Source organism: Meles meles, chromosome 2 (assembly GCF_922984935.1).
Source record: "Meles meles chromosome 2, mMelMel3.1 paternal haplotype, whole genome shotgun sequence".
Taxonomy (NCBI): Eukaryota; Metazoa; Chordata; class Mammalia; order Carnivora; family Mustelidae; genus Meles; species Meles meles.
Genome location: NC_060067.1, coordinates 4,553,641 through 4,580,230, shown reverse-complemented (window position 1 = coordinate 4,580,230; position 26,590 = coordinate 4,553,641). Strand labels below are relative to the sequence as shown.

Below are 26,590 nucleotides of genomic sequence, written 5' to 3'. Positions count from 1 at the left end.
CCGTCCTACTTCCCCCCAGGACCAGATCATTGGAGCAGGAGAGAGTCGGGGTGGGGGAGGGAAAGAGGAATATGGGAACTAATCAGCGTAAAAAGTAAAGGCAGAAAGAAAGAGAAAGAAGAGAAAAGGAGAGGAGAGAAGGAAAAGAGAGGAAGGGAGGAAGGAAGAGGAACAGAGTGAGAGCTCTTGAAAACAATATGACCATTATACAGAATCCAGTAAATACATATATGCGGGTGAATATTTTAGGCTTTACAGATTTTTTTTTTAACGATTGGGGTCCGGGTACTTTTTATTTTCTTTTTGTGTTGTTCTGAAAACTCCAAATATAATCTTAAGCATACTAAGAAGAGAAGAAAAGAAAATTCAGTGTTTTAATTGGTCTCTGACTTGGAGCATTGTAAACCCTGGTCTTAACCTTGTAAGCCTAGAGCCTTCTTCCATCTCTCCTGAGCTCCGTTTGATGTGTGTTGGAGGTTTGTTTCTGTTTGTCAAATGAAAGCCATATTCTGACAATACCCTTTTCCTTCTCTCCCCCAACCCCCAGCATGGGACACAGTGGGCCTCCTCCCCGTGCCGCGTGTGCTCGTGCACTCATGGGCGCGTCCGCTGCAGCCTCCCGCCGTGCCCGCCGCTGTCATGCGGACCGCAGGAGCTGGAGTTCATCCCGGAAGGAAGCTGCTGCCCAGTGTGTGTGGGCCCTGGGAGTGAGTATGAACTTGCAGAAAGAGACCCTCTTTGCCTTGGAGGTTCACCTGCTGACAGCCCAACTTTTCTCCTCCTTGCTCAGTGCGGCTCAAAGATCCCTAACCCCGTTCCTCATGGGAACCAAGTTGGAGCCTTGCACTTAGCAGAAGCAATGATGCAGAGAGGGAGGTGGGAGCACGCCTTTAAGCTCTCGCCCAGATTTGTGGTTCTGCAAGTCTCTGACTTATTTACTTTGCACCAGCCCGTCGCGTCCCTTGGCATTTGCAGCTCCCAAGAAGAAAGGGAGGAGGGACACATTCTTTGATGTGATTCCACACGGCCAAGGTAGTTCCCCCTGCCTCTTGGCAGAGACAGAATGAACAGATCGCTGCTCCATGTAGCATCACTAGCACCCGTCTGCCGGCTGGTCGTTGAGATGACATAGCATCTTTCTCCAGGACACGCAGAGCAGGAAGCGGGTCTTTCCTTGGGCTCTGTGGCGTGGTCGCGGTGGCGATTATGCCCGCCTGCAAACCACAGCCCCATTCAGCCAGCCAGGGGCACCTTCCAAGTCCTTCCTTGGACCATGCTTGGTCCATGCACTCCTTTTATTACATTTCAGGGATATATTTCCCTTCCATTTTTATAACCGAGTAGTAGATACTTCACGATAAATACAAACCATTGTTATTGCTGCATTTCATCCTCTCCCAGCATATGAAGACGAAAATTATTCTTTTATTTAATAATACCTGGAAGCCATGCTCTATTTTTGCCTTTTCCTTTTATTGTTTTAATTAAGTAATTTTATTTTTTCATTATTTTTATTATTTTGAGGGAGGAGCGACATAGGGAGGGGCAGAGGGAGAGAGAGACTCTCGAGCAGGTTCCACACCCAGCATGGAGCTCAACACCGACACCAGTCTGGATCTCACAACCCCGAGATCAGGAACTGAGCCGAGATTAAGAGTTGGATGCTTAACCATTGGAGTCACCCAGGCACCTCTGCCTTTTCCTTTAAAAAGACCTTGGTTTCTTTTTGATCCTGTTATCCCATTCCTGGCATTCCTTTACTCTGGAGAACAAGAACAAGGATTAAAAAGTGTGCATTGGGGGGTGCCTGGGTGGCTCAGTGGGTTAACGCCTCTGCCTTCGGCTCAGGTCATGATCCCAGGGTCCTGGGATGGGGCCCCATGTCGGGCTCTCTGCTCAGCAGGGAGCCTACTTCCTCCTCTCTCTCCCTGCCTGCCTCTCTGACTAGTTGCAATCTCTGTCTGTCAAATAAATAAAATCTTTAAAAAACAAAAGTATGCATCGGAAACGATGAAAATACAGTGCTTGCCTCACGCATTGCTGATGTCGTCCACCCAAGAGGACTGACAGCTACTTTGGGCCAAAGGACCCTGCAACTAAAAATACGTTTTATTTGACACAGAGAGAGAGATCACAAGTAGGCAGAGAGGCAGGCAGAGATGGGGAGCAAGCAGGCTCCCCGCTGAGTCGACAGCCTGATGTGGGGCTTGATCCCAGGAACCTGAGATCATGACCTGAGCCGAGGGCAGATGCTTAACCCACTGAGCCACCCAGGTGCCCCACTCTCTTAAAAATCCTTGAACAACAGAGTTCAGGGGTAGCAAGTTGGCTGGCTGGGATTGGGGGACCCTTCTTGCTCTTTAAGAGGTCTTTTCCTTGGCCTCCGTCCCACCAGTTGGCACTTAGGTGCATGCAGTCTCCCAGCACCTGCTTCGGGGTCCCCACTGTGGCTGCGGGCTGGGAGCCTTCACTGTGAGGTGAAATGTTGGGGTCTGAGAATGAATGATCAAGGAAATTCTTGAGATATCTTCAGTGCAAAAAAAGGTGCTTTTTTTTTAAAGCATGGGAAAGGATTGCTGGGCAGAAAGCTGCGCCGGGGTCGCGAGGAGTGACTGATTATATAGTTTCAGGTTGGGAGGGGGTTAGGGATAGCATAAGTCTGTAAGGAACTGGAAGCGAGGTTTCCAGGACCTTGAAGGACTAGCTGCTGTTGGGAAGAGGTCATTTACTACTGTCTAGTGAAACCTTAGTCATGAGACCTTCAGATGTGTAGCAGTAGGCCGTATGCTTGGAGGATGATCGCTAACATATATCTAAGGCTGTGAAGATAAAGTTTCCGAAGGGATTTTTATATGTTAAAGAAGATTTACAGAATCCTGGAAGTTGGGCTAATTGCCTTTTGCCTCCAGCAGCGTATTCTCCTAGAGGCGGTTGAGTTCCTGGAGGAAAGTCATCCTGCCTGTCTTAAGTACGTGTCAATGGGCTGCAAAAGAAATTTATTTTTTTTCCTATGTTCTTTTGCCTTTGTTCTCCACATCAGCTGGTGTGGGTTTGGGAGTGAGCGGCTACGAGCCCATCTCAGAAGGCGAGGAAGCAGTGGGATTGGGACCAATGCTTGAACGGACACTCCCCGGCACAGGTTGCGTCGTCTCACCAGACTTCATTTAAAAAACTCAGAAGATTATTAAGAGCTCCATACGGTGGGGTTGGCTGGGTGGCTGAGTCAGTTAAGCGTCCGACTCTTGATTTCAACTCCGGTCATAATCTCAGGGTTATGAGATCAAGCCCTTCTTTGGGTTCCATGCTGAATGTGGGATGGGCTTGGGATTCTCTCTCTCCTTCTCTCTCTACCCCTCCCTCTGCCTCCCCCCTTTAAAAAACAAACAGAAGAGCTCCATACAGAGACTGCGGAGTTTTAGTCCCCAACCAGAGGGCCCTATATGACTGCACTGTCCACACCCACACAGTCAGCTCTGGGATCAGGGTGTGCAGTCGGTCCCCAATAATCCTTGTTTTTTCTGACCTTCCAGAACCTTGTTCCTATGAAGGCCATGTATTTCAGGATGGGGAAGACTGGCCTTTGAGTCGGTGTGCCAAATGTGTGTGTAGAAACGGGGTCGCCCAGTGCTTCACAGCTCTGTGCCAGCCTCTGTTTTGTAACCAGGTAAGGAAGACAGCCTCTGAACGGATCCTTGCTGGACTATTCGCTTCACCGTCTGGGAACTTGGGGCCTCTTCTGAGGTGGTCAGCGCAGGCCTTGAGAGTCCTAGGAACAAGACACGAAGGCTGTTTTGTTTTCCTTAGACTTCTGGAGACCACCACTGACACATTTCTTTTACGCTCAGAAGCTGCAGATAGATCTAATTACCAGCCATTAACGCGAAGTGTTACGTAATGAAAGTGAGCCATGTTGCAAACATGTTGAGTCGAACATCTGGAAAAGTCCATAATATGATCAGGTCTTGTTTCTCAAGGCATAGGTATGGTCCTGCTTTTTAAGACATACGGATGTCTTTGAACATGATTGTCCAGACGTACACTTTTTAAGTCTTAGAACAATTCAGATTATTCAGATTTTCTCTGGGGAGCTTTAAAAAATCATGGATTTTGTTCTTCATTTAAAGTTCGTCAGATTTTCAAAATATTCGACTCTTCAGACAAACTTAGAGGAGAAAATCAATGGCAAATAAATGTGGGATACATGGTATTTTACAGTTTCTGACTCTTCCAGGGGTTTCTATGGATGTGCCTTGGCAGTTGACAGATAACCGCGACAGGAGTTTGCCTCCAGTCGAAAAATAGCTCATTTTTGATCTAAGGAAAAGCTGGAAGCCAACATTCAGTTGATACAGAGCAGTACTTTGTGTCAAATAAAACAAAATCAATAACAGGGCATATTGTGACAATTGGGCAATATTTTTAAAGGCAGACAAAAAGCAATTAGACAAGAAATGCTAAATGCCAAATAAAGGGAAAATGTACCTAATTGAAAGACTGGATTGTATTACCCGCACGACCGCAACACATCTCCCCATTCATCACGAAGTCTTGCCCAGCGCCGAGATTACAAATGAGCTTCTCGGGGGAGTCGCACCACATCTCACGTTCGGAGGACACGGAACTGCAGGGGCGTTTTGATGTAGCACTTTCCAGGATTCCGTCCCCTTGTGTATGAAGGGCAGTTGAGCAGTTTACCTCCATTGCAGTAAGGAAAGTGGGAGGAGGCATGGAGGAAACACCCCTTTGTGCGCCTTCTGCTTTAAATCGTTGAAACCTGAGCAGACTTCATGTTGGGGGGTAGATATTGGAGTAATTGAAAGTACTAGTTCCCATTCTTAGAAGCATTATATATCGTGGGGCGCCTGGGTGGCTCAGTCAGTGAAGCGTAGGACTCTTGATTTCAGCTCAGGTCATGGTCTCAGGGTGGTGGGATCCAGCCCCATATCAGGCTGCACACTCAGCTGGGAATCTGCCTGAGATTCGCTCCCTCTGCCCTCCCCACCCCCGCACATGCATGCTCTCTCTCTCTCTCTCAAATAAATAAATCTTTTTTAAAAATTAAAAAAATAAAAACACTAACTATGAGCTCTAGCTTCAAACATTACATCACATACAGTCTGCATTGATATACATAATTAATTTAAAAAGATGAAATTTGGCACCGTACTTTAGAGCTAGCCAATATGTAAGCATTCTGAAGTCTTGAAAATAAGTGGATTTTAATCACTCTTACGCTACGTTTATATTTCTGCCATGACATATTAAAAAAAAAAATTAAAAGCCAACTCTCTTGATTTAATATCATTAGTAAATATTGGATGTTCTCATGATATAATAGGGTTTAAAAATTTAGGCTTTTGATGGAAACACCATTACCGCTGTCTGCCATCTACCATCATGTCTGTCCTCATCATCACTACATTTTTGGCATTTATTATATGCCAGTCGTTAATTTTCAGAGCTCTGTAATTCTCATCACAATCCTATGAAGAGCGATTATTATCATCCCCTCTGGCCAGAACCTAAAACTGAGGTATGGAGAGCTTAAGTGACGTGGGTGAGACATCACAGTTAGGAAGCCTCAGTGCTTCTCACCTGGCTTGGGCACCACAACCTCAAGAGACCACACCTGACTCAACCGTTAACCATTGTGTTAAGTGGCCTTCCAAAAAGAGTTACGAAGCATTATCCATACCAGCAATCACAGAAGGGCAGTTACTAACAGCATGGACACGATTGGAAGTATTTTGTATGCATCAACTCATTAAATATTAAAAACACGCAAGTTCATCAGAAGAAATTATTTCCAGGTCTTGAGCTCTAGAAAAAAACCAACTTTTAATGTAAGAGGTTTTTTTTTTTTCCCCCTTTCCTCTTAAATTGTAAAAGGAATCTGTACTTGTTAAGGAAAGTTTGGAAAAGGCAGAAAAAGCAGGAAATGATCATTTATATTTCTATCATTCAAAAACACTGTAATAGATTCTTTTGGTAATTCATTTCCATTTTTTTGGTAGGCAAAGGTGAATATATTTGTTTTTTCATAGTTATAATGACATTTTAGGCATTGGTGATAATGTCTGACAAAAGGAGAAATCTCTTATGTTCAAACAGGGTGTTGTTCCCTTAAGGAGGGATATAAATTCATCCTGAGATTACTTACTACATTTGTCTAGATGTCATATGAACAGAGGCCTAACCCATCCACATTTTCGTCGTCTCATTAAAATGGTCTGCTCAGTCTGATGAGAGTTGTTCCTGATGATATATTTCTTTAAAGGTTTTATTTATTTATTTATTTTTAAAATTAATTAATTTTTTAAAAAGATTTTATTTATTTGACAGACAGAGATCACAAGTAGGCAGAGAGGCAGGCAGAAGAGGGGGAAGCAGACTCCCCGCTGAGCAGAGAGCCAGACACAGGGCTCAATCCCAGGACCCTGGGATCATGACCTGAGTCGAAGGCAGAGGCTTCAGCCCACTGAGCCACCGAGGCGCCCCTAAAGATTTTATTTATTTGAGAGAGAGAAAGAGAGAGCACAGAGGGGGAGTATGAGGGAGGAGCAGATTCCCCACTGAGCAGAGAGTCCCTGCAGGACTTGATGCCAGGACCCTGGGATCATGATCTGTGCTGAAGGCAGAGGCTTAACTGACTGAGCTACCCAGGTGCCCCAAATATTCCTGATGATATTACCACCAATTTTTTTAGTACTATAGTTTTCCCATTCCCCATATTGATGAATCTGAGTAGGCTGAACTTCATCTTTGAATGTTCTTTCAAGAAAGGAAAGATTGGACTGAGGGTTGCTGGGGGGGAGGGGGTGGAAGGGATAGGGTGGCTGGGTGATGGACATTGGGGAGGGTATGTGCTATGGTGAGTGCTGTGAATTATGGAAGACTGATGAATCACAGGCCTGTACCCCTGAAACAAATAACACATTATATGTTAATAGAAGAATTTCAGTTAAAAAAAAAAAAAGAGAAGATTGGATGTCTTCTGAGCCACTAAGTGAGAATTATTTTCTTCTTGTCTGTATACCTTAGAGATAATTGAAGGGCTCAAATATTGGGGGCAATTATAAATTTTTTCACATCCCAACCCTGTAGGCTCCTTTCCTCTGAATCCTGAAATTTAGTGCTATGGAGAAGTCTGAGATCTGTCTGCTTTTTATTCCATTGTGTTCAACTAGTTTTCTCTATCCTGCAGGATGTTTCTTTATTTTTATAAATGAAACACTTTTTAAGGATATTTCTAGGTGAGAAATATGTCTAGAATATGGTACAGCCCTTTCAGGTTTTCTTCAGTTATGGCTTTAATTTAATCATATTCATTCCAATTATTCTCATTCCTCAGAAACACTTAGGATGATTCTTAAATTGCTCCCCTCTCTCCCCCCCTCATTACAAATCATGGCCCATCTCATCGTTTTTCACTTCGTATCTTTCCTCGTCATACGGAGAGGGCTTCTCGAGTTCGTATTTACTGCTTCTAGTATTGATTTTAATTTGACCATTTCACTTTTTCTTTTAATTCTTCCTTATTTTTCTTCTCATTGGTTCATCTGTTTATTTTTATCCTAACCCTTAGTCTTTCTTTATTCTTGCTTCTGTTTAGTAAAGACCACATTTTCATGCATCTCACTGAACTGGCAGAATAACTTTCAAGTCTTTTCTTTTAGATCCTGTAGTAGGTAGCATTCAGGAGTCTGTCTGCTCTTTCTCTGAATCTTTAGAACGTTTTTGTTTTGCTCGCTCTTCAGCTTTTTTCCCCAAGTTCCTTTCCTTCTGTTTACTCATCGTTGGTCAAGAGAAGTCCGTACCCATGCTTGGAAGCTGCAGGGTAAATGTCCTGCCCTGGTTAACTCCCCTGCTCAGATCCACAGTCAGATGCTGAGGTTCATGTCTCCTTGTCTGAGGGCTGGTGGGTCTTCAGTCAGGGTAGCTCTATTGTGTAGACGTTGGATCTTTCCCCGCCTCCCCTGCCCAATACTCCTTCGTTTTGAGACTGGTTTGTACCAGTGCAAAGACTCTCTCCTCTCTCGGTGACCGTGGACTTTACCACCTGAGGCATCGTCCTATTCCCCAACTTTTTATCACTCCCTCTACCTTCTTCAACACACATACTTCCCACTCTTTTTTTCTTTCTTTTCATTTTTTACATTATGGGTTCTGATAAGATATAGAAAGAAAGATATTCAGGGAGGTGAGGGCCAGCACCTGACTACCTCAAACAGTAGTGGCCACACACGGGAGGGAGGCATCTGGGTTGTGTTTGATATAGAAGGGCAGAGAGTTAGGCAGAATGATGGTTCTTATATCTATTTAGGTTTACACAGCAATGAAAATTGTGAAAATTAGACATGCATTGAAATCACTGCATCAGCAAAGAAAGGCCACAGAACGTCTTATGTTCAATGGGACTTCCTGGTAGCAGTGGTTGGAAGATGGCTGTTTTCATTTTTGATGGTGAAATTCTTATCTCTTTCTGTATCTGCCAAGGTATCACAGTAGGAAAATATTGTGTCAAGGGCTGTTAGCCATAATACACCATGAAATTTTTATCATAAATACATTTATGTAAGGAATATGAAAAACCATAATTAAATATATCCTTAATGGTAGCTCTACCTCAAATTGTAATAACACTAACCATATTTATTTTTAATCCAATTCCTGTGATGACCGAGGGCGCCATATTAGACCTGGGGTTGGCAAACTTTTTCTGCAAAGAGCCACATAGTGAATATTTTCAGCTCTGTGTGCCATTCGGTTGAAACAACGGCTCAGCTCTGTCATCGTAGGACAAAACCAGTCATAGATAATATGTAAATGAGTGGGTGTGGCTGTATTCCAATAAAAGCTTGTGGAAACAGGTGTTAGGCTGGATTTGGCCGCTGGTCCATAGTTGACTGGCCCCTGTATAGACTATACACTTGGAAGATCGGATCTACATGGCCCCGAATGACAGGATTCAGATATATGACAGCAGCAAAATGCAGTGTAAAACGTCTTCCCATTTTTCTGACCCACTGTGCTGTTCACCATCTTATTTGCATCTCCTGTCTTGCTTTTCGTCACCAGCCCAGGTGAGTTCTCGCCTCAGTCAGGCAGTTGTCTTGTATCCTGGCATGTTTTCTCTTAAAATGCTTTTCCCTCCTGCCTTTGTTGATCTGGATGGGTGAATAAAGATTCTGTTTCCACAAACAAAATATATAATTAGGTATTGCCAGTAAGAATTGGAAAGCTTGATTTTCCTTCTGCCAATATTGCTACAAATAATCTGTTCTTCCGCCGTGCTCTCGAGTTTGACTCTGCCATGGAACTTGGGTCTAGTCCACGTTAGTTAAGACAGACTGACACTAACTCTCTGCTGATTCAAGATTTGTGATCATTACATCTGTTCCCTGTGTACCAACCACTGTATAAGCTCATTTGCTTATTACAGTAAAATTACCAGATACTATGACATCAGATATACCTTTATTTTACTTTCTCACTGAAATTTCATGAATCTGAAGAGTTCTGAGGTTGAGAGATGCTCAATGATTTCAATGCATGTCCAATTTTCACATATTCTGTTAAACATCAATGGTCATAATATTTTGTATAGAAGAACAAAGAAATAAAATAACCTAAAACAAGAATACAGTTGTTCAGTTTAATTCCAGTGATTTAGTCGTTTGAAATAAATCCCTATTAGATAGTAATGCATTAATCTACACATACATCATTGGGTTGAAGAACTATTGAAGTGTGACTCGAACTGTCCAAGAAAAATGGAATCTCTTTGAGCCCCTCCCCTGCCCACGTACTTTGGCTGCATTATTCTTAGAGAGTGAGTTCCAAAGCAACCATGGTAATAAAATCTCATTTTCTGCTTCTTGTAAGACAAAGTGAAGGTAATCATTTAGAAGCTATCTTCTAGGTAAGACAGACCACTTCTTAATCCTTAAAACTTGCTTGATTCTAACCCTCTTTCCTCTGCCTTTAATTTATCTACCTTCTTGGAACATGAAGTACTGTTCTTACTGTCATTGTTATTATTGGTGCTTTTGTTCGTTCTTAGAAGAGGAGAGGACTCAAGGAATGTGCAGACCTCTTAAGAGTCATGGTGACTTTGGAAGTGCCAATTCTTATCAAAGCACCAGGTGACTAATAAATAATAAAGGAGAGGAAATTGCTATTTATGGATGCTTGAGGCACATGATTGAGTTGGCTATCAATGAAATTTTCCTACAATCGTGGATTTTATTAATGTCTCCTTTTGATGCATTGTTCCTTTTTTGGATGTAAGGATGAAACTGTAGTCCGAGTTCCTGGAAAATGTTGCCCACAGTGCTCTTCCCGATCCTGCTCTGCATCTGGCCAAGTGTACGAGGTAACCTTTGATGTACCCCCTGTAGCTGTTTTGACATACGTTCTCACACATATGCCCTCCACCCTTCCAACCACCAGCCCGCCCCACCCTCTTGTCTGAGTCTTTGCCAAGATTAGTAACTCAGCACATAAACAGCTTTTTTCTTCTCTTTGTGGGAAGACTTTATGAAAAAATTAAATTGGAGGGGATTAGAAATATAAAGGAATGTGCTGGCTGGCAGCACCTGGTTCACGAACCTTGGTGAACTTAACTGTTTACACGTCTCGAAGGAAGAAAAAGACTATCGTTGGTTACTATCAGTTTACGCTCAGGCTGGAGGCCCTGGGAATGTCGCTCTGCTTTGGTTGGATTATATGTACTGATATCCACCCTGGGGGAGGCGTGGGGGCAGCAGGGGAGAGAGGGAAGGGAGGGGAGCAGCTTGTGGTGACGGAACCTGCACAGTTGAGAGTACTATTGGTATTATCTAGAAAACTGTGCCTAACACATCATAGGTGCCAAATAAAAATGAGTTCAACAAAGTGAATGAATGAGTGAGTGTCTCCCTTAGGAGTGTCCAGCTGAGCCGAAAGAAGGTTAAGTTATTCAAAAGCAAAGAACATATAAAAAATAAACCCAACTACTTCCCTTGCCTGCCAGCCACTCTGAAGAAGACTACATGGAAATTGGAATTATACCTCTCAGTATAGAATCTGGAAAGGAGTATTAGGGAATGCATGTCATGAAGTCCAGATGGGTCCCTTGAAATCTGAATGAACGTAATTAACTGGAGAAGGACTTTTGTATGTACTGGATCTGTGTTGTTCGATACAGTAGCCACGCACATGCCAGGTTAATTTCTTCTGGACGAGATAGCCTTTATACCTATTGTGATGTTTTTGGTTGCAAGTAACAGGAATACTCCTCTAAAAGTGGCTAAAATGAAAACAGTTGTAATCTCACATGACCAGAAGTGCAGAGGGAGGGTGGTTGCGGGGTTGACCCACTGAGGTCTTAATGGTGTCTTCGAGAATCCAAGGATCCTTTTTTTGATCTTTCCACCTGCCGCCTGCAGCATCTTGGCATTTGCACGTCCCCAAGATGGCTTCCTCTGGACTAGCTCAGCCATACACAATCATCACTAAAGGCTGGTGGGGAAAAGGGATGGTTTTTCTTCTTTCATGGGGAAGAAGGGTCTTTTCTTTGCCCTTCACTGCTCTAGCAGTGAAAGAATGAGTGCTCATTCTTTACCACTCATTTGGCAGCCAGCAGGGTCTTCTTATTAATCTGGAGGTTCCAGGGCCCCTTTGTGCCTGGCCGAGAGCAGGCCCTCAACACATCTATGGAATACATACAGTTGAATGAAAGTGTGAAGTTCCCTTGGACATTTACTGACTTTTTTCTTAGAGGCTGTTGCTGCCTAAATGATACCATCTCTCAGGAGTACATTCAGTGTGGCTCAATTAAAAACTGTAATAAAAAATTATGTGTCTCGTGTGCCGGTGTTTCCATCTGATGTATGTGACACTTGATTTTCCATTTTGTCCTTTCTCGACTCAGCACGGCGAGCAGTGGAATGAAAATGCCTGTACCACGTGTGTGTGTGACGAGGGTGAGGTCCGGTGCCACCACCAGGCCTGCCCTCCGCTGAGGTGTGACAAGGTATTTGGGAGAGTGTGGGCTGGTTTTCAAAGCTTTATCCTGGGTCCTTTGAGAAAGGCCTTTCTCAGTCTAGTGTGTCTTTTGAGGGAATCCCAAAGTTTTGTGATATTCAGAAACAGTCGATGAAGAAAGGAAAGACCTGCTTCCTAAGAAGGAGGGCTGAGGTAGAGAGGAACCTGCCCCAGCTGGGTTAGGTCGGGCTGTAGGGGGGAAGGAGCAGCATACAGTGTTGGCCTTTTCTGGGTCCTCCTGCCCATTGGCCCGGATGTTCTCAGACTCTCCTGAGAACCACCCTTTACCCGCCATCTTTGTTTCTTCAGGGTCAGCGCCGGGCTCGGCGTCACGGGGAATGCTGTGAGGAATGCGTGTCTCCTGCGGGAAGCTGCTCGCACGACGGGATTGTGCGCTACCAGGATGAAATGTGGAAGGGCTCGGCCTGCGAGTTCTGCGTGTGTGACCGTGGCCAAGTGACCTGCCAGACTGGGGAGTGTGCCAGAGTGGAGTGCGTCCAGGTAAGAAGCGAAGGTGTTTCCCCGTGGGCTGTAGCAGTTCTGTCCAGTGCGATGGGGGGGGGTCCCTCACCTGCTGCTTCCTTTTCCGCAGCCGCAGAAGCGACAGCCAGGCTGACCACTCACATTTCACAGAGCCTTCCAGCACACGGACTCTGTGGTGTAAAATAAATGTCACTATTTGTTCAGACTGGCTCGGAACAGCCTCCGGGAGCTTTGAGTTCTCAGTGCATCTGGTCTGATGGGAGGCCTCGAGCCAGAGACATGAAAGGGAAGGACGTGATACGGGCCATCAGCCTGTCAGTCCGTGTGGCCGGACCTCGTGCTGGTGGCCTGCCCAGCCTGCTGGTTGTGAGACAGAGTCCGCAGGTGCTCCCGGGCCAGGCGGCTGGTGCTGGCCCGACCGGCGGGATTCAGCAGAAAGGGGAGCCAGCACCTGCGGGCCCTGCTGCGGATCAGGCAAGAATATAAAATGTTTTTGTTTCTGTTTTAAAGAGAGAGGGAGGGAACCTCATAAATAATTAACTCGATGACCTCTGTGGACGTCCGCTGGCTGTAGAGTTTCTAGAAGTTTCTAACAAAGCAGCCTCTGTTTGGACTATAGATGTATATTGTAGGCAAATTGCTTTTTTTTTTTTTTCTCTTTGAACTCGGTTTTGACCCACTGCAAAACGAATTGCTTTGAAGGTCGTCTCCTTGTCCCTCTCCACTCCCATCCGCCCCACCAGTTTCCCGCAGGGTTGTGGACTGGAGTCGATGAGGGACGCTCAGGAGATCGGAAGCGCGGGATGTCTGTGAAGGCATTTTTCTCTCTAATTCTGCTCCCCCACATCTCAGCTCCTCTTAGCACTGAGCCCGAGAAGGGACAACTTTCACATGAGGCTGTCAGGGACAGGGTGATTTTTCATTTTGCCTCCTACTTCTGAGTCTTGGCAGAGCTGAAACGTATTTAGGTAAAGAGGGTCTTGCTTTTTGCAGATTTATCCCCCACCCCCACCCCGAAGCCTTTTCATTTCTTTTCCTTCTTTATGTCACGGGAGTCAGAATGGTTGGACGAAGATGAGAAAAACCCGTCATGGTCCTTTTTTTTTTACTCCCCTCCCTCTCTCTCCAGCCGAGACTGGGCTTCCTGGCCTCCCCAGAGGGCCGGGCGGAGGCTGCATTCTTTTCTAAGATCTTAATTTGCTGAATAATATCCCAGGGTTTAAGGAAAATGTGGGAGACGTGATTCTGGTATGGTGGGCCCTTTAGGAACCTACTTTCAATGAAGTCTGAGCAAAGAGTCAGGTAACAGCGTGACCCACAGTCCCCACGGCTAACGCGTTTCCAAGTGCCTGCTCTCCTCTGTGACACTGACCTGTGACCCCAGGTGCCAGGTTTTCTTCTCTGTTCTTAGGAAAAATGGGGAGCGACAACCGAGGTGCACGGAGAGGGCCCCGCTCCCCTCCAGTCTCCCCCAGCACGTCTGCTTCCCTCTCCTACCACATCTCTCCGTTATGAGCTCAGGAGTTCTAATGCCTTTAGCTCATTTGTCTTTCAACTAAACTGGCATCCTCTTGGTGACCTCTGTGTTTCCACCTGTCGTTAAGGCACGGGGTTCTGAACCGGAAACACGACCAGAAGTAAAATTTTACCCAAAATTGAATCTTACCAAAAATATCCCTTAACCTTCTTTCCGTGCTGTACTTCTGGAAATAGCTCCATGAGCGCCTGGAGTACAAACTTCCTAACTTCTGCTTCGCTTGGAGATAAAAAGATGAGTAAGACACAGTCTGATCTCAAGAGTTCCCAGGCGTTTGGGGGAAGTCAGATGCATCAGCAGAAATCACAATATGCAGTGGCCCCAATGATGAGGGAAATATGGACGAAGTGCATTAGAGGCATCTGGAGAAAATGACCATCTGCCAAGGGGAGTGATGCAAGTGCGCTGTTGGGATTTCTGTTCAACTCGACCCCACTTTCTGCCTTTCCTAGAATATCAAGGTCATTTGCTTCCTGGGTACCAAGGGTAGACTAGGTCTAAGTGTATGTACATCCACAAAGAGGCAGAACAGTAAACTTCTAGAAGAGGAGTCCGAGCTGGGCAGGTTTGCCATATTGTAACAGTGACCACCCTGGTCATCAGCAACACGTTCTGAGTAGCATGAGGGTCAGCCCCTAATTTTCCTTTGTTCAAAAAGGAGAAAATGGCATGGCCTTGGATTTTGACGTGTCCAACCACATCCCTAGACACCAAAACATGAATAACGCACAACCATGAAATACACAGTACAAGATTTCCATTTTTTCTCTATTTTGTGTTGTCTTTGAACTTGAATTAGATGGAGAAGTTAAATGACTTGTTTTTAAAGGACCTGGCATTCAACAGCCATAAAATCGTGATGGGGGGGGGGCGGCGTGAGTAGGAGCGAAGCTGGTCCCAACGCGCACAGAAGAGGGCGGACACACGTAGGCGGGAGTGCGTTTCCCTTCTGCAGTGGAGGAAAATTCCCTCAAAAGAGTGTTTCCTTTTCCAGCGGGCCAGCTAGTGGATGCACACCGTCTTTCGTCTGGTGGCTGGATGTTGGTGTGATTCGGTGGGAAGGCGTTAGCAGAGTCCATCTGGCCTAGACAGCAGAATCCTCTTAAAAAGAAAAGAATTAGTTTTGCTCCACAAAGCAATTTTTTCGCAAAGCCAAAGTCAAATGCTAATTGCTGCAAGCTTCCCACCACAGTGAGCTGCCGTGGTTGGGGGCGTCCAGGCTCCTTCTGTAAATAGCAAATCTACTTAAAACTCCCCGCCTCACCAAAACCGAATCCTGACTCCCCAGCAGCAAGGCCTGCCCTTGTCCACAGTAGCCTCGGGAGCCCCGGAACGGCCGCCCTCGTTGCCTTCCCGGGATGAGTCCCGCTCCATCTTCCGTGGGCTCTGGAGAAGCAGCTGCGCATTCTGCCTGTAATCGAAGCACACGTACTCTGTCTCGATTTAAAACGTTGTTTTAAGCAACTTAGATGACATGCATATAAACCCCTCTGTATGCTCTGGAAGCAGATTTCACCGTTCCTGGTTAGTTCTGAAACCCACCGCCGATGTGTAACGTTTCTGCAAAACAATTTATATGTAAATCCGCCCCGCGGTCTGCGGTGTCTGCTGCTCGTGTTACGTTCTGATGGACAGTGATCTCTGTGCGTCGCTTTCTTCTTGAAATCTGTTTTCAGACACTGTAAAGACTTACCATAGAGAAGTTACAGCCATCCATGTATTATTGTATTTCCTTTAAAAGTCCCTATTTCCCTTCGTCTAAATAATACATATTCATTTTAGAAAACTGATACTCAAGAAAAGTAGAAAAGCTTTGAAACCCACCCATCGTGCTACAGCTCAACTACAGTTTTGTACTGCAGTGTTCTTAAACATACAATTCCCTGTGGTTATTCTGTTGCACAATTTCACATTATTCCGTTTTTACCTAACGTGGTTCCTGCACTTTAAATGTAACGTAGATCCCAAATTAAATAATGTCTTGATTTCAAGAATCATCACCATTCTTTACAAAGAAGATTTAGCTTTAGAAAGTGGAAAGTGCTTTAAAGAATACTCCTTAGCCTATAGGTATTAGATGTTAGTATATGTATAGGAAAAATTGTAAACAGAGATCATGTCTCTGCAGGCTTGCAGTGGAATTATACTTTTTATGTGATAGAATTTATAATTATTTTTTATAATAAGCATTTGGTACTTTATAATAGAAACAAAAACAATGAAATTACTAATATTGGGAAGTTAAAGTAATAAGATTTTGGAAGTTAAGCATCTACCTTCTCAGCGTGACCTTTTTCCTTCTTATAATTAATTTAAAAAATAATTATTGTGTGAGTTGGATAACCGTTTCAGAATATTAAATAAAAATTAGCTGTCTACTGTTTAATTTATGCCTGAGACTACATCTGTGCATGAAGGATGTATCCAATTTCTTATTCAGGGGAAAGTGTTCGTTGGATTTGAACACTTAATGAAACCAAATCACAAGTTCAAACCTCGTATATGGAAGACAGCCCGATCCTTTTCGGAAATGGGTAACTTTCCGAGACTACAGCAGTGAACGGTCTTGGCCGTTCCAATTTGTGTGAGCTCCTGCTCATGGGTGGGGTCTGGTGGAGGGATGTGTACGCGAGGACCAGGGAGCGGGAATGACACGGCGCTCGGAGGGGACAGCTGCACGGCCTAGATTGTCCATGGGAGGACAACGCGGGAGAGGGAGCAAGCGGGAGTCCAAAGCAAAGGGCACGCTAGGGTTTTTCATTCCAGTCAGGGAATCCCTCTGTTCTGCAATTTGGCTCTGCTACCTGGAGATGGTAATTTGATATGTGCCTCTGCAATCCTTACTTCTACAGGGTGAAGAATTAATTCACTTAGATGGAAAATGCTGCCCTGAATGCATTTCGAAGAATGGTTACTGTGTTCATGAAGAAAATGCAGGATTTGTGAGTATCAGGCCAATATCTGGAGACGATCAGATTAATAATTCAGAAGTAGTTTAATGAGGGGCCATTACCTTCTTATACCTTTTAACCACTCATTTGTTCAACAGATGTGACTGCGTACCCACTATGTGCTGAGACACATAACAATATACAATATAACAATATAACAATAGAGACACAGAAGCAAATCGCAGGCAGAGTCCCTGCTCTTGTGGCGAGCTTATGCTCTGATGTGGGGGCACAGAGGACAGAAGCCTGGCCACATCAGGGGGCGACAAGTCAGGTGGTGAAAACAGAGCAGCTGGACTAGCTGAGGGAAGGGAGATGCTTTTTTACATAAGGTGAGAAGTTTGAGCAAGACCTAAGGGAAGTGAGGGAGCCCCGTAGCGGCCCAGGGAGGAAAATGTGGGGGAAGACGGGCCAGCAGGTGCGAAGGACTGAACAGAGGTGTGCGTGGTGAGTTCAAGAAACAATGTGAACGTGGCCGACGCCGAGTGAATGACGGGAAGGGATCTGGCCACGAGGTCTGCTAGGTAACCTGGACGCTGTGGCTTCACCCTGACACACACAGCCAAGCTCTGAGCACAGTGTTGTGACCTGGCTTACTTGTGAGAGGGTCACTTCGACCACTCTGTGGGCAAGCAGTGGAGGGGGATGAGACTGGAAGTTGTTGTCTGGCTGGAAGGTCTTCAGCATAGTCCGGAGGTGGAGATGGGGTCTTGGTCTAGGGAGGAAGTGATAGAAAGTGATCAGGTTCCCGATTTATTTTGCAGGTGGAATTGAGAGGATTTTCAGGGATGGGAGGGGGTCGAAATTTCATTTGCCGAGGTTTTATTTCTAAGTCTGTACTTTCAAAAATTATATGCACAAAGGAAAACTATTTATTGTAATCTCTTCAGGTTTGCTCCAGTTATAGAGCCCATATTTCCCACATGGGGTTTTGGAATGTTGATCAGTTGTGTTCTGAAAAATAGGCCAGTTGGTCATAAAGACAACTGCCTCATTGACCAATCACGATAAGATGATAAGAATTGGGATTAAGTCTTTTGATTCCTACGTACGTTTTCTTCGTGATCCTGGAAAATTGCATCCGCCAGCCGGTCTATGCTGCGGGGAGAGCACGGTGTCGGGTTCACAGAGTGGGCTCTAAGTTCAGTCTCTACTTTACCACATGCTGACTCTAACCTTGGCCACGTTACTTAGTCCTCATCAGTGAAGAAGGGATAACAGCAGTACTTACCTCACGGGGTCATTGAGATGATACCCGTAAAACACTTAGAACAGTGGCTGGTGCATTAAAAAAAAAAAAAAAAAAGCTTAAAAAGTGGCATTGTTGTTATTATGCTGTTGGCATTGTTTGTTTCATAAGTGGCTTATAACTTAGTCATCCTTGCTTCTGAAGCATGCAGGAGATTAAAGCCCGCCTGTAGATGTTGAATTTCTAATTTCTCAATCACAGTATCAATTTTCCGAGCTTGTTTTGAGGTAAATGAAGCCAGGTGGAATTAAAGAAAAGCAAGTTGGGGTTTTTTGGTTTGTTTTATTTTGTTTTTTATTAACATATAATGTATTGCTTCTTTCAGGGGGTACAGGTCTGTAAATCGTCAGGCTTGCACACTTCACAGCCCTCAGCATAGCACGTGCCCTCCCCAGTGTCCATCACCCAGACACCCTCTCCCTCCAGCAGCCCTCAGTTTGTTTCCGAGATTAGGAGTCTCTTATGGTTTGTCCCCCTCTCTGGTTTCATCTTGTTTCGTTAGAATAACAAGTTGTTTTAAATGGTCTAGACCCCGTAAGTAATGCTGTGGTACCTTACAAGGCTGAAGAGTTTGCCCCTACAGGCTTAGACCCCTTGACTATGAGTCCTTCACGTGGAAGGAAATTGAAGTCAAGTGCTTCAGCCCCCAGCGAGAATAAGAATTCGAAATGTATTTTCACGGCAGACTGTCTTCACCTGCTATCACATGCTTTTCTTGTTTTTTTGACATATGTAGATTCTTTTCTCTGTTCATCACAAATGGAGTTGCATGTTACTTGGGCAAAATGGATAAGTCTTAAATGCAAAAATAAATAGATCAGCCTAATGGTGATTTTAGGGGTATGATAAATACATTTCTCTTTGTTCCTAGATGTCCTCAAATGCAAGTAAAGTTAAGCGTATTCCAGTAAGTACAGACTTTTAACTTGTACACAGATACTTACCGAGTTGTTCTAAGCTTGTCCTGGGGAACTTTACTGTCGTAGTATTTCTGACAGTTGTGTTTGATGGCACTGTGGTCCAGTGAATGGTAATTAGGACTTTGACTTATTGAAACTTTCTCCTTCCTTTACCCTATTTTCCCCCCACAGTTGGTAACTAATACTTCTCTAACTACGAGCTCCTACACATACCTTTCCCTTTTTGTGATGATTTTCTCCTTCTGATTTTTTCTGGCCTAGAAAATTCAGTTTAACCATCAGTGCGATTTCATGTTCCTCTAAACATTGAGAGCTTTTGGGGTTTGGGAGTGTTAGTTCCTCAAAACAAAGCTGAGTTTTCATTCTTTCAAGGTTTTGTGTAGGACAACATTGTATGGTTTCTTTTTTAAAAAATAAATATTTATTTATTTGACAGAGAGAGATATCACAAGTAGGCAGAGAGGCAGGCAGAGAGAGAAGGAAGAAACAGGCTCCCCGCTGAGCAGAGAGCCCAATGCGGGGCTCGATCCCAGGACCCCGAGATCATGACCTGAGCCGAGGACAGAGGCTTTAACCTACTGAGCCACCCAGGCGCCCCTGTATGGTTTCTTTTTAAGGGAAAGCACAAGCACCTTTGCTCACACAAGCAAGCTTGTAATTTTGGAGGCTATAGAATAAGGGGGCTGAGAATGCAGACTGCCTTGAAAGGGAAGTAAAGCGCTTCTGCCTTCTCAAGATAATATTCCTGGTTTTTCTAAAATTGTCATTGATTTTTGTTAACTATAGCCACAGCATTTGGAATGTTCAACCTAAGTTGGCTTAATAAACATTTTATCAGATATTTGTATTATAATATGCTCTAATATTCTCCCCTGTCTTACCTACTCCGTCACCCCAAACATTTGGGTAGGAACCTTCATCTCTTTCCTATCTCCAGGGTGAGTGGGATAGTGAGCAAAAAGGAATTGTTCTTTATAATTCACTTTGAATTCTCCATCAGAGTGCTAAGGTTTATTACCATAATTTGCTTGGCTGAAAAGAATATTTAAGCATGAGAAAGCCCATGGCACTTCAACAGCCCACTGAAAATGGTCATGCAAGAGCTGTCATTTTGAGAATATAATGACTCTACTGTTCCTCTTACTGGAGTAACCATAAGGAAATTTAAGGCTTTAACCTGCTTCCCACTGTTATTATAAAGATTGTATATAATGTTCCTGCTAATCACTAGGTACATAGTAATCCCCTCTAGTGTCTTTTTATTTTTATTTATTTATTTTTTTGTAAGATAGGCTGAGAAACAAGGGTTATAGGCTTCTTGCTTTTTCCCGGAGCCCCAGAATGCTTTCATGGTTTATCTGTCTGCCTGGGTTGTACTTTAAAATAAATCAGTTACAAACAAAGAAGGAGAAATATTTCCTCTTTAATTTAGAATGCTGCAACTACTGTCTTATCAGAGTTAGGTTTGCATGGTGGTTTGCATTTTGTTCATTACGGAAATTATAAGTTCTCCACCAGCCAACTGTCTTGTGAACTTTTGCAATTCTGATAGCGCCCTTCTTTACTGTTTCGTACAGGAGGGGGAGAAGTGGGAGGACGGCCCTTGCAAGGTGTGTCAGTGCCGGGGCTCTCAGGTCACTTGCTACGAGCCCTCTTGTTCACCGTGTCCAGTGGCCACACTAGCCCAAGTAGCGGAGGGACGGTGCTGTCCAGATTGTACGTCAGGTGGGTCCATGTCTGATTGATTTCTGCCGACATATTTTTACGGCCAAAAAATTCCGAGAGATCTTCTTTTTCCCTTCTTGCCTTTTTTTTTTTCTTTAAATCACGTACTGCGTTGGTTGTTTCATTTGATCCTTGCTAATTTTTCTACCAAATGATGTCACTGAATCTTTGTCTGTGTATTTGCCAAACTCAGCAGATTATGGGTGTGTGATCTTGGCCACGTCATTGACCCTCTCTAAATCTTCATTGCCTCGTTGGTAAAATGTGCCTGATCTACCTTGAAAAAATGATCATGGATATCGAATAACATAAAGTCTGGAAACTTGTAAAGGCGAAGGCATGTGTTAGAACTCTTCCGCAGCTGAAGCTGTTTGCTGGAAGTTGGTTACAGGTGTCCACTCTTTTTTTTTAAGGTGAACTATGAAACAGATGGTTCCTTTTGGAGTTCTCACATGGGTTTTTGAAGTTTAAAGACTCATTAATTTCTTCCAAAAGAAAATTTTACCTACTTGTTCCGCAACTCTGCTTTCAGATCACCTGGGGTTGAACTAGTTCCAGTTAATAATTGTTGGCAAGCTCTGGTGCTGCTCGGGCTGTACAGTACTTTGCCTGTAAGCTTAGTCTTTCTCAGAAAAGTGGCCTTTTCTTCCGTTTGTATTTCATAATTAATCGTTTTCATCTGTGGGTCGCAGTTTTTCATATTGGTGGTTGCTTTTGTTGCACTCAACTTATTTTGGCTAATCACAGTGTTTCTATGAAGAGCTTATCCTGGGAAAAGCAAAGCAACTTTATGGTTTAATTATCTTACCTTCACCAAAGTGGCTCCCTGGGCTTTCCAAAACAAATATTTAGCATATTAAAATGTACAATACCTTGAAAATCGGGTCCTTGACAACTTCGGAACCCGAAAGAAGTCTTGCTGACAATTGTCACTGAATTCAATGATAATCCCAGTTATTGGGAATGAGATTTGAATTTTGGAGAAAAAGAAGAAAGCTTTTTTTTTCTCTTTTTCTTTGCTTTTCTTTTTTAGAAAAAAGAAGAGAGCTTTTTTTGAGAAAATAACTTTTTAAAAATTGTGCTTTGTCTTAACTTTCTGTGCATGCCAAAGCTTAAGAAGAACGTCTAAGAAATCATAAATTATTGAATTCATGTAAATCATGTATTACGGAGCTGGTAATTCCTGTTGGCAGGGGCATTCCAGCAGTAGAAGCATTAACAGGGCCGTTCAGTCATGTTTTTAGTGTCTTCTATTTAGAGCTACCAGAGGCAGTAATAATATTTCAGAGACGGAGAGGTTCTTTGAAATCTTACGCTGAAGTCACTTCTGCTGTTTCAGGGCCTTTTTCATATGTAGGTTCCAGAGTTTTCTGTTCTTCATGTTCTGTACAGCTGCGTATGCTCTGTAGATGCCGGAGGAATGTGAGAGAAACCCTACGGTCTTTACTAAATTCTCCTCTCCTTTGTCCTTGGTTGTAGTTCGTTGCCACCCAGACTGCCTGACCTGCTCTCGATCTCCGGAGCACTGTGACCTCTGTCGGGACCCCAGGAAGTTGCTGCGGAACGGACAATGTGTACACAGCTGTGGTCTGGGATTTTACCAAGCTGGTGCTCTCTGTTTAGGTATGTCTCTGGGCAGGCAGCCCAGAAGTGGACTGAGGCTCACGGTTGTCAATGAAGGGGTCTGTGCACACAGGAAATGCACAATTTCCGAAAACCATTAGAAGGCAGGAATCTCAGCCAGGGGTTACTTGGCCTCTCTACCTGCAGGCTTCCTGCTTCTGACGTGTCGCAGGTGTTTAGATGCTGACGGAGAGAGGTGATGTGGAGGTCAGATGTTACTAGGTGGTGGGATGGGATTTTTCATTTTTTGAAGACTTTCAAAGAAAGTAATATTGCTAGGATTCTTGGTGTCATTTATATAACACTCAGTTAATCCACGATAGAACTTCAGAATTGACACCTGCTTTGAGATGCCTTACTAGAACTTTCTCATTTTGCAAATGGGGAACGTGGGGGCCAGAGGAGTCAGCTGGCTTGCTCAGCTTCACACGGATAATCAGCAGTGGAGTTTATCTCCAGTGGAGGATCCACAACGGGTCCGTGTCGCTTTTCAGAGTTCTTCTGCGTCTGAGAAGATTTTACCCGGCAGGATTTGGTTGTTTGAGGCCAGATCATTACTTTTCCTTATCTCTGACTCATGGAGCTAAGTATGCACCTAAGAGGGTCCGGGTTTATACTCCGGCTCTGAGTATTTAACCGCTCTGTGCCTCAGTATTCTTCGCCGAAAAGTGGAGTAGTGCTGACTAGAGGTTCTCCTCAGAGGTTCTTGAGAGGACTGAGTGTGTTAATACACATGAAGTGTCTAGAATAGCTTCTCCGATATTGTCAAGCCTCAATAAAGCTTCGCCGCTTTTATAATTTTGTAATTATTTACTTCTCCCCACTTTCTTTCCTGGTTCCTAATCTTTAGCCTTTTGAAAGTTATTTCTATCTCCGCTGTAGGTTGTGGAAGAAAAGAGACGAGGGGTATTCTTGGGAAGTGGTTGAGGGAGAAAGATATTGGGGCCTTTTGGGTAAGAAGAGCAGGAGCCAAACTTCCTGGGCCAGGCTCGTGTGACCCTGGGCAAGTGACTTAAGTGACTTGTTCCTCAGGGGAAGAAGGGTTGTTGTGAAGATGAAATGTTGTTCCTACAGAGGAGGCGCTTGGAGCAGAGCCTGGCCTGGATTATGTGCTGTATAAATGAAGGCCTGAATTATGTGCTGTATGAACGAAGGCCGGCCAAGGGACTCTCCTGCCTTTCTTGTTCCCGGTGTCTCCAGGCACTCAGAATTGGGCCATGTAAGCGTTGGCACCGGGGTGGTGTCTTTGAGCTAATCAGAGCTGCCCTGTTTTCCTTTCCCCCGCCCCTTGCCCGGAGCCAGCCTGCCAGCCTCAGTGCTCCGCGTGCGCCAGTGGACTGGAGTGTTCGTCCTGCCGACCTCCGCTGCTGATGCGGCGCGGCCAGTGCGTGTCCTCCTGCGGGGACGGCTTCTTCCAGGACGGCCACTCCTGTGCAGGTAAGCCCGGCCCCGCCACCGAGAAAGCCACCCCTGCCTCCGAGAGGTCTGGGGCTGCCTGGAGCTGTGAGCAGTTGTTCAAGTATGAGAGGAAGCTCTGAGCGAGACTCCCAGGGGCCCGAGAACCACGGAGGAGAGAGACGCCACGTGTCTTTACAGACTTGTTAGTGCTTTGGTGATGTGTGCACGCGTGGTAAGATTTCGCGAGGTCCTTCTGCACGTGCCTGGGGCCCTGGAACCGTTCTTAATTCAGTTCGGGGTGGTCACTGTGTCGTTAGATTCCTTCCTCTTGTAAAAAAAATACACAGCGCTTACATGAAAACAAAGGGAGAAACAGATCTCTATTTTTTTCAAAACTCAATTTCTACCTGAAGAGAGGGAGAAACAGAAATAAGAAAGTGACATCGCGATCAGAAAGTTGGACAGGACGACGGCATTTACATTCACTCTGACTTTAGTGTCTGTGTACTAAGTCCACGTGTAATACTATGTGTACACTAAGTCTAAGTGTGGCTTGTACTGGGCCGTTTTTCCAGGAGTGATTGTAATCATGAGTAAAGTAAAAATGTATAAAGAATTTCTTAAATGCGAGAATGGAAAAAAGTAAAGCGCATGCAGGAATGGGAGATGGGGTAATGGTGGACGCAAAGACAGGGGCAGTCCTGGGCCCGTCTGCAGGAGACAGAGAATCCCGTGTGCTCCGAGCCTGAGCCAGGGTGCGCCGGGGCAGGCAAACCTGAAAAGGCGGACGGGCCAGAGGGAGGGTCTTGGATGTGTTACGAGGAACCGGGGTAGCTAGCTCCGCCGCTGAGGGGGACGAGACGCAGACGTGTGATGGATTCGAAGCTGGGCCAGTCTGAGGGTCAGCTCCTATGCTCTGCACTTTTATGCCCTTGGCTAGATTTTCCAGGAGGATCATTTGGCGGGAATATAGTAAAAGAGAGTAGGTACGTGGTATTTACTGGCTCCGCGGGCTGCACGAGCTCTGTGGCACGGCAGGTCCTACAGGGGAGGTCTGCTGGCCTCCTCCGTTCCAGGTTGTGGGCAGCAGCAGTGTTCACGGCCTGGTGCAAACCGCCCTGGAGGGAAACACCGGTACTGTTAGTGTCATACGGCCGGAGGACGGCAGGGCTCACCCGGGAGCCGGTTACAATACAGAACAGAAGACATGCCGGCTTTCGAGTCTGCCGTGGGGCTCTTCGCAGCCTGCGCAACTGTCTGCCGCATCCCCGGCGTCAAGGGCGGCACGAGGCGTCCGCCTGTTCCGTGTTTGCTGAGCACGTGTTTGGTGAGTGAAGGAGCGCATTCCGCTTTGGGGATCTCGGCAGGACCGGCGTTGCAAGGCGTCTCAGCCATAACGGATAAAGAACCCTTAATGTTTCTTACTTACCATGTTCCGTTTACCTGTTATTTTACAACAGGCTCAAAGTAGGCGCCTCTGAATGCCTTCCTAGGTGCGTAATGGCTGGGCAATTTAGGTAAACTGCTAAAATTTCCATTTGATGAAGTCACTGAATGTCGTCTCTTCTCTCTTCTATCCCATCAAAGAGACCGCCCGCTAGCACTCCTGTGACAGATTTGCTTTTAAAAGGGAATTAATTCTCCCTAGATTTTATTCTTCCCTCCATAACACCTCTACCCCCCGTCACACAGCCCACGTAGGTTTACTTTTTTCTTTTTTTTCTTCCTTTCTTTTGGGGGCCCATTTTCCTTTCTCCTGTGCCCGGAGTTTTAGCGGGTGATGTTGATGCTGCTCTAGGGCCCTTTGAAATGGGTAGTGTTTCATTTGATTACTGGTTTACGTAGCCAACTGCTCCCACATTCCATCCACATACCCATACACAAATGCCTCTGGTAGAAAGTTGCTGGGAAAATGTGTTCATGCTCCCTTCAGGGAATTAAACCAATTTGCTTTAGTTCAGCCTGGTTGCATTTTTATGCATAAAATGAGAAGAAAGAAGAAAGCAAGAAGAGAGAGGGAGAGAGCAAATGATCTTAAAAATTAAAGCTGAACTTGTGATCAATTTCCATATACTGTTTCAATGTTGAGACAGCCCAAATCAGCTTTCTCATTATTGGAACTTTTTGCAACATTTGGGCTTGTGCTGTTTTTGGTGGCTTTTCACCACTGACCTTGGACGTCGGTCAGTCAACCAGGGCTCTTCCAGCACGCGCGAAACTTTCCAAGAAGAAGCCGGCCGTTTTATGGTAACAACAGGTTTTTCTGGATTGATTCCTCTTGGCAGGGTCATTTATGTGATGACGAGCATCATCTGCCACTTCACTGACCCGTCGAAACCAAAAGAAAGGGAGCCCTGTGCTGAGGAAACTAATTATGGGAAATTACCTGATTAATATTCATGCTCAGTGTGTTGAATGTAGAGCCGAAAGGAAGATGTGGGGCAGAGCTGGGCAGCGCATACACGACGACTCTTCAACACAGGAGTGGGAGCAGGGGCACCAGGCGGCTCAGAGAAGGCCGGGGGTCCTGCCAGTCGCATCCTCAGGGGTCCTTCTCATGCTCCCTTTTCCCTTGGATTTCGTGGCACAGACACCCACAGACGCAGGCCAGACGAATGTGTTTGTGTAGATATTTATGTTATTGTGACATTCTTGTGCTTGATCGAACCAAGCCGGG

General features: G+C 45.0%; 1 protein-coding gene across 2 annotated transcripts in view; it reads left to right on the top strand.

Moving 5' to 3' along the window:
* Positions 1-26,590, top strand: part of FRAS1 (Fraser extracellular matrix complex subunit 1) — a 406,500-nt gene that overhangs the window by 164,646 nt on the left and 215,264 nt on the right. For both annotated transcript variants that reach the window (XM_045993253.1, XM_045993244.1), the window contains 10 exons: positions 548-707; positions 3,531-3,664; positions 10,292-10,375; positions 11,915-12,016; positions 12,337-12,528; positions 16,900-16,989; positions 19,119-19,154; positions 20,745-20,892; positions 22,372-22,515; positions 23,818-23,952. In XM_045993253.1, the coding sequence (XP_045849209.1) occupies positions 548-707; positions 3,531-3,664; positions 10,292-10,375; positions 11,915-12,016; positions 12,337-12,528; positions 16,900-16,989; positions 19,119-19,154; positions 20,745-20,892; positions 22,372-22,515; positions 23,818-23,952 (1,225 nt within the window). The remainder of the gene's footprint in view (positions 1-547; positions 708-3,530; positions 3,665-10,291; positions 10,376-11,914; positions 12,017-12,336; positions 12,529-16,899; positions 16,990-19,118; positions 19,155-20,744; positions 20,893-22,371; positions 22,516-23,817; positions 23,953-26,590) is intronic.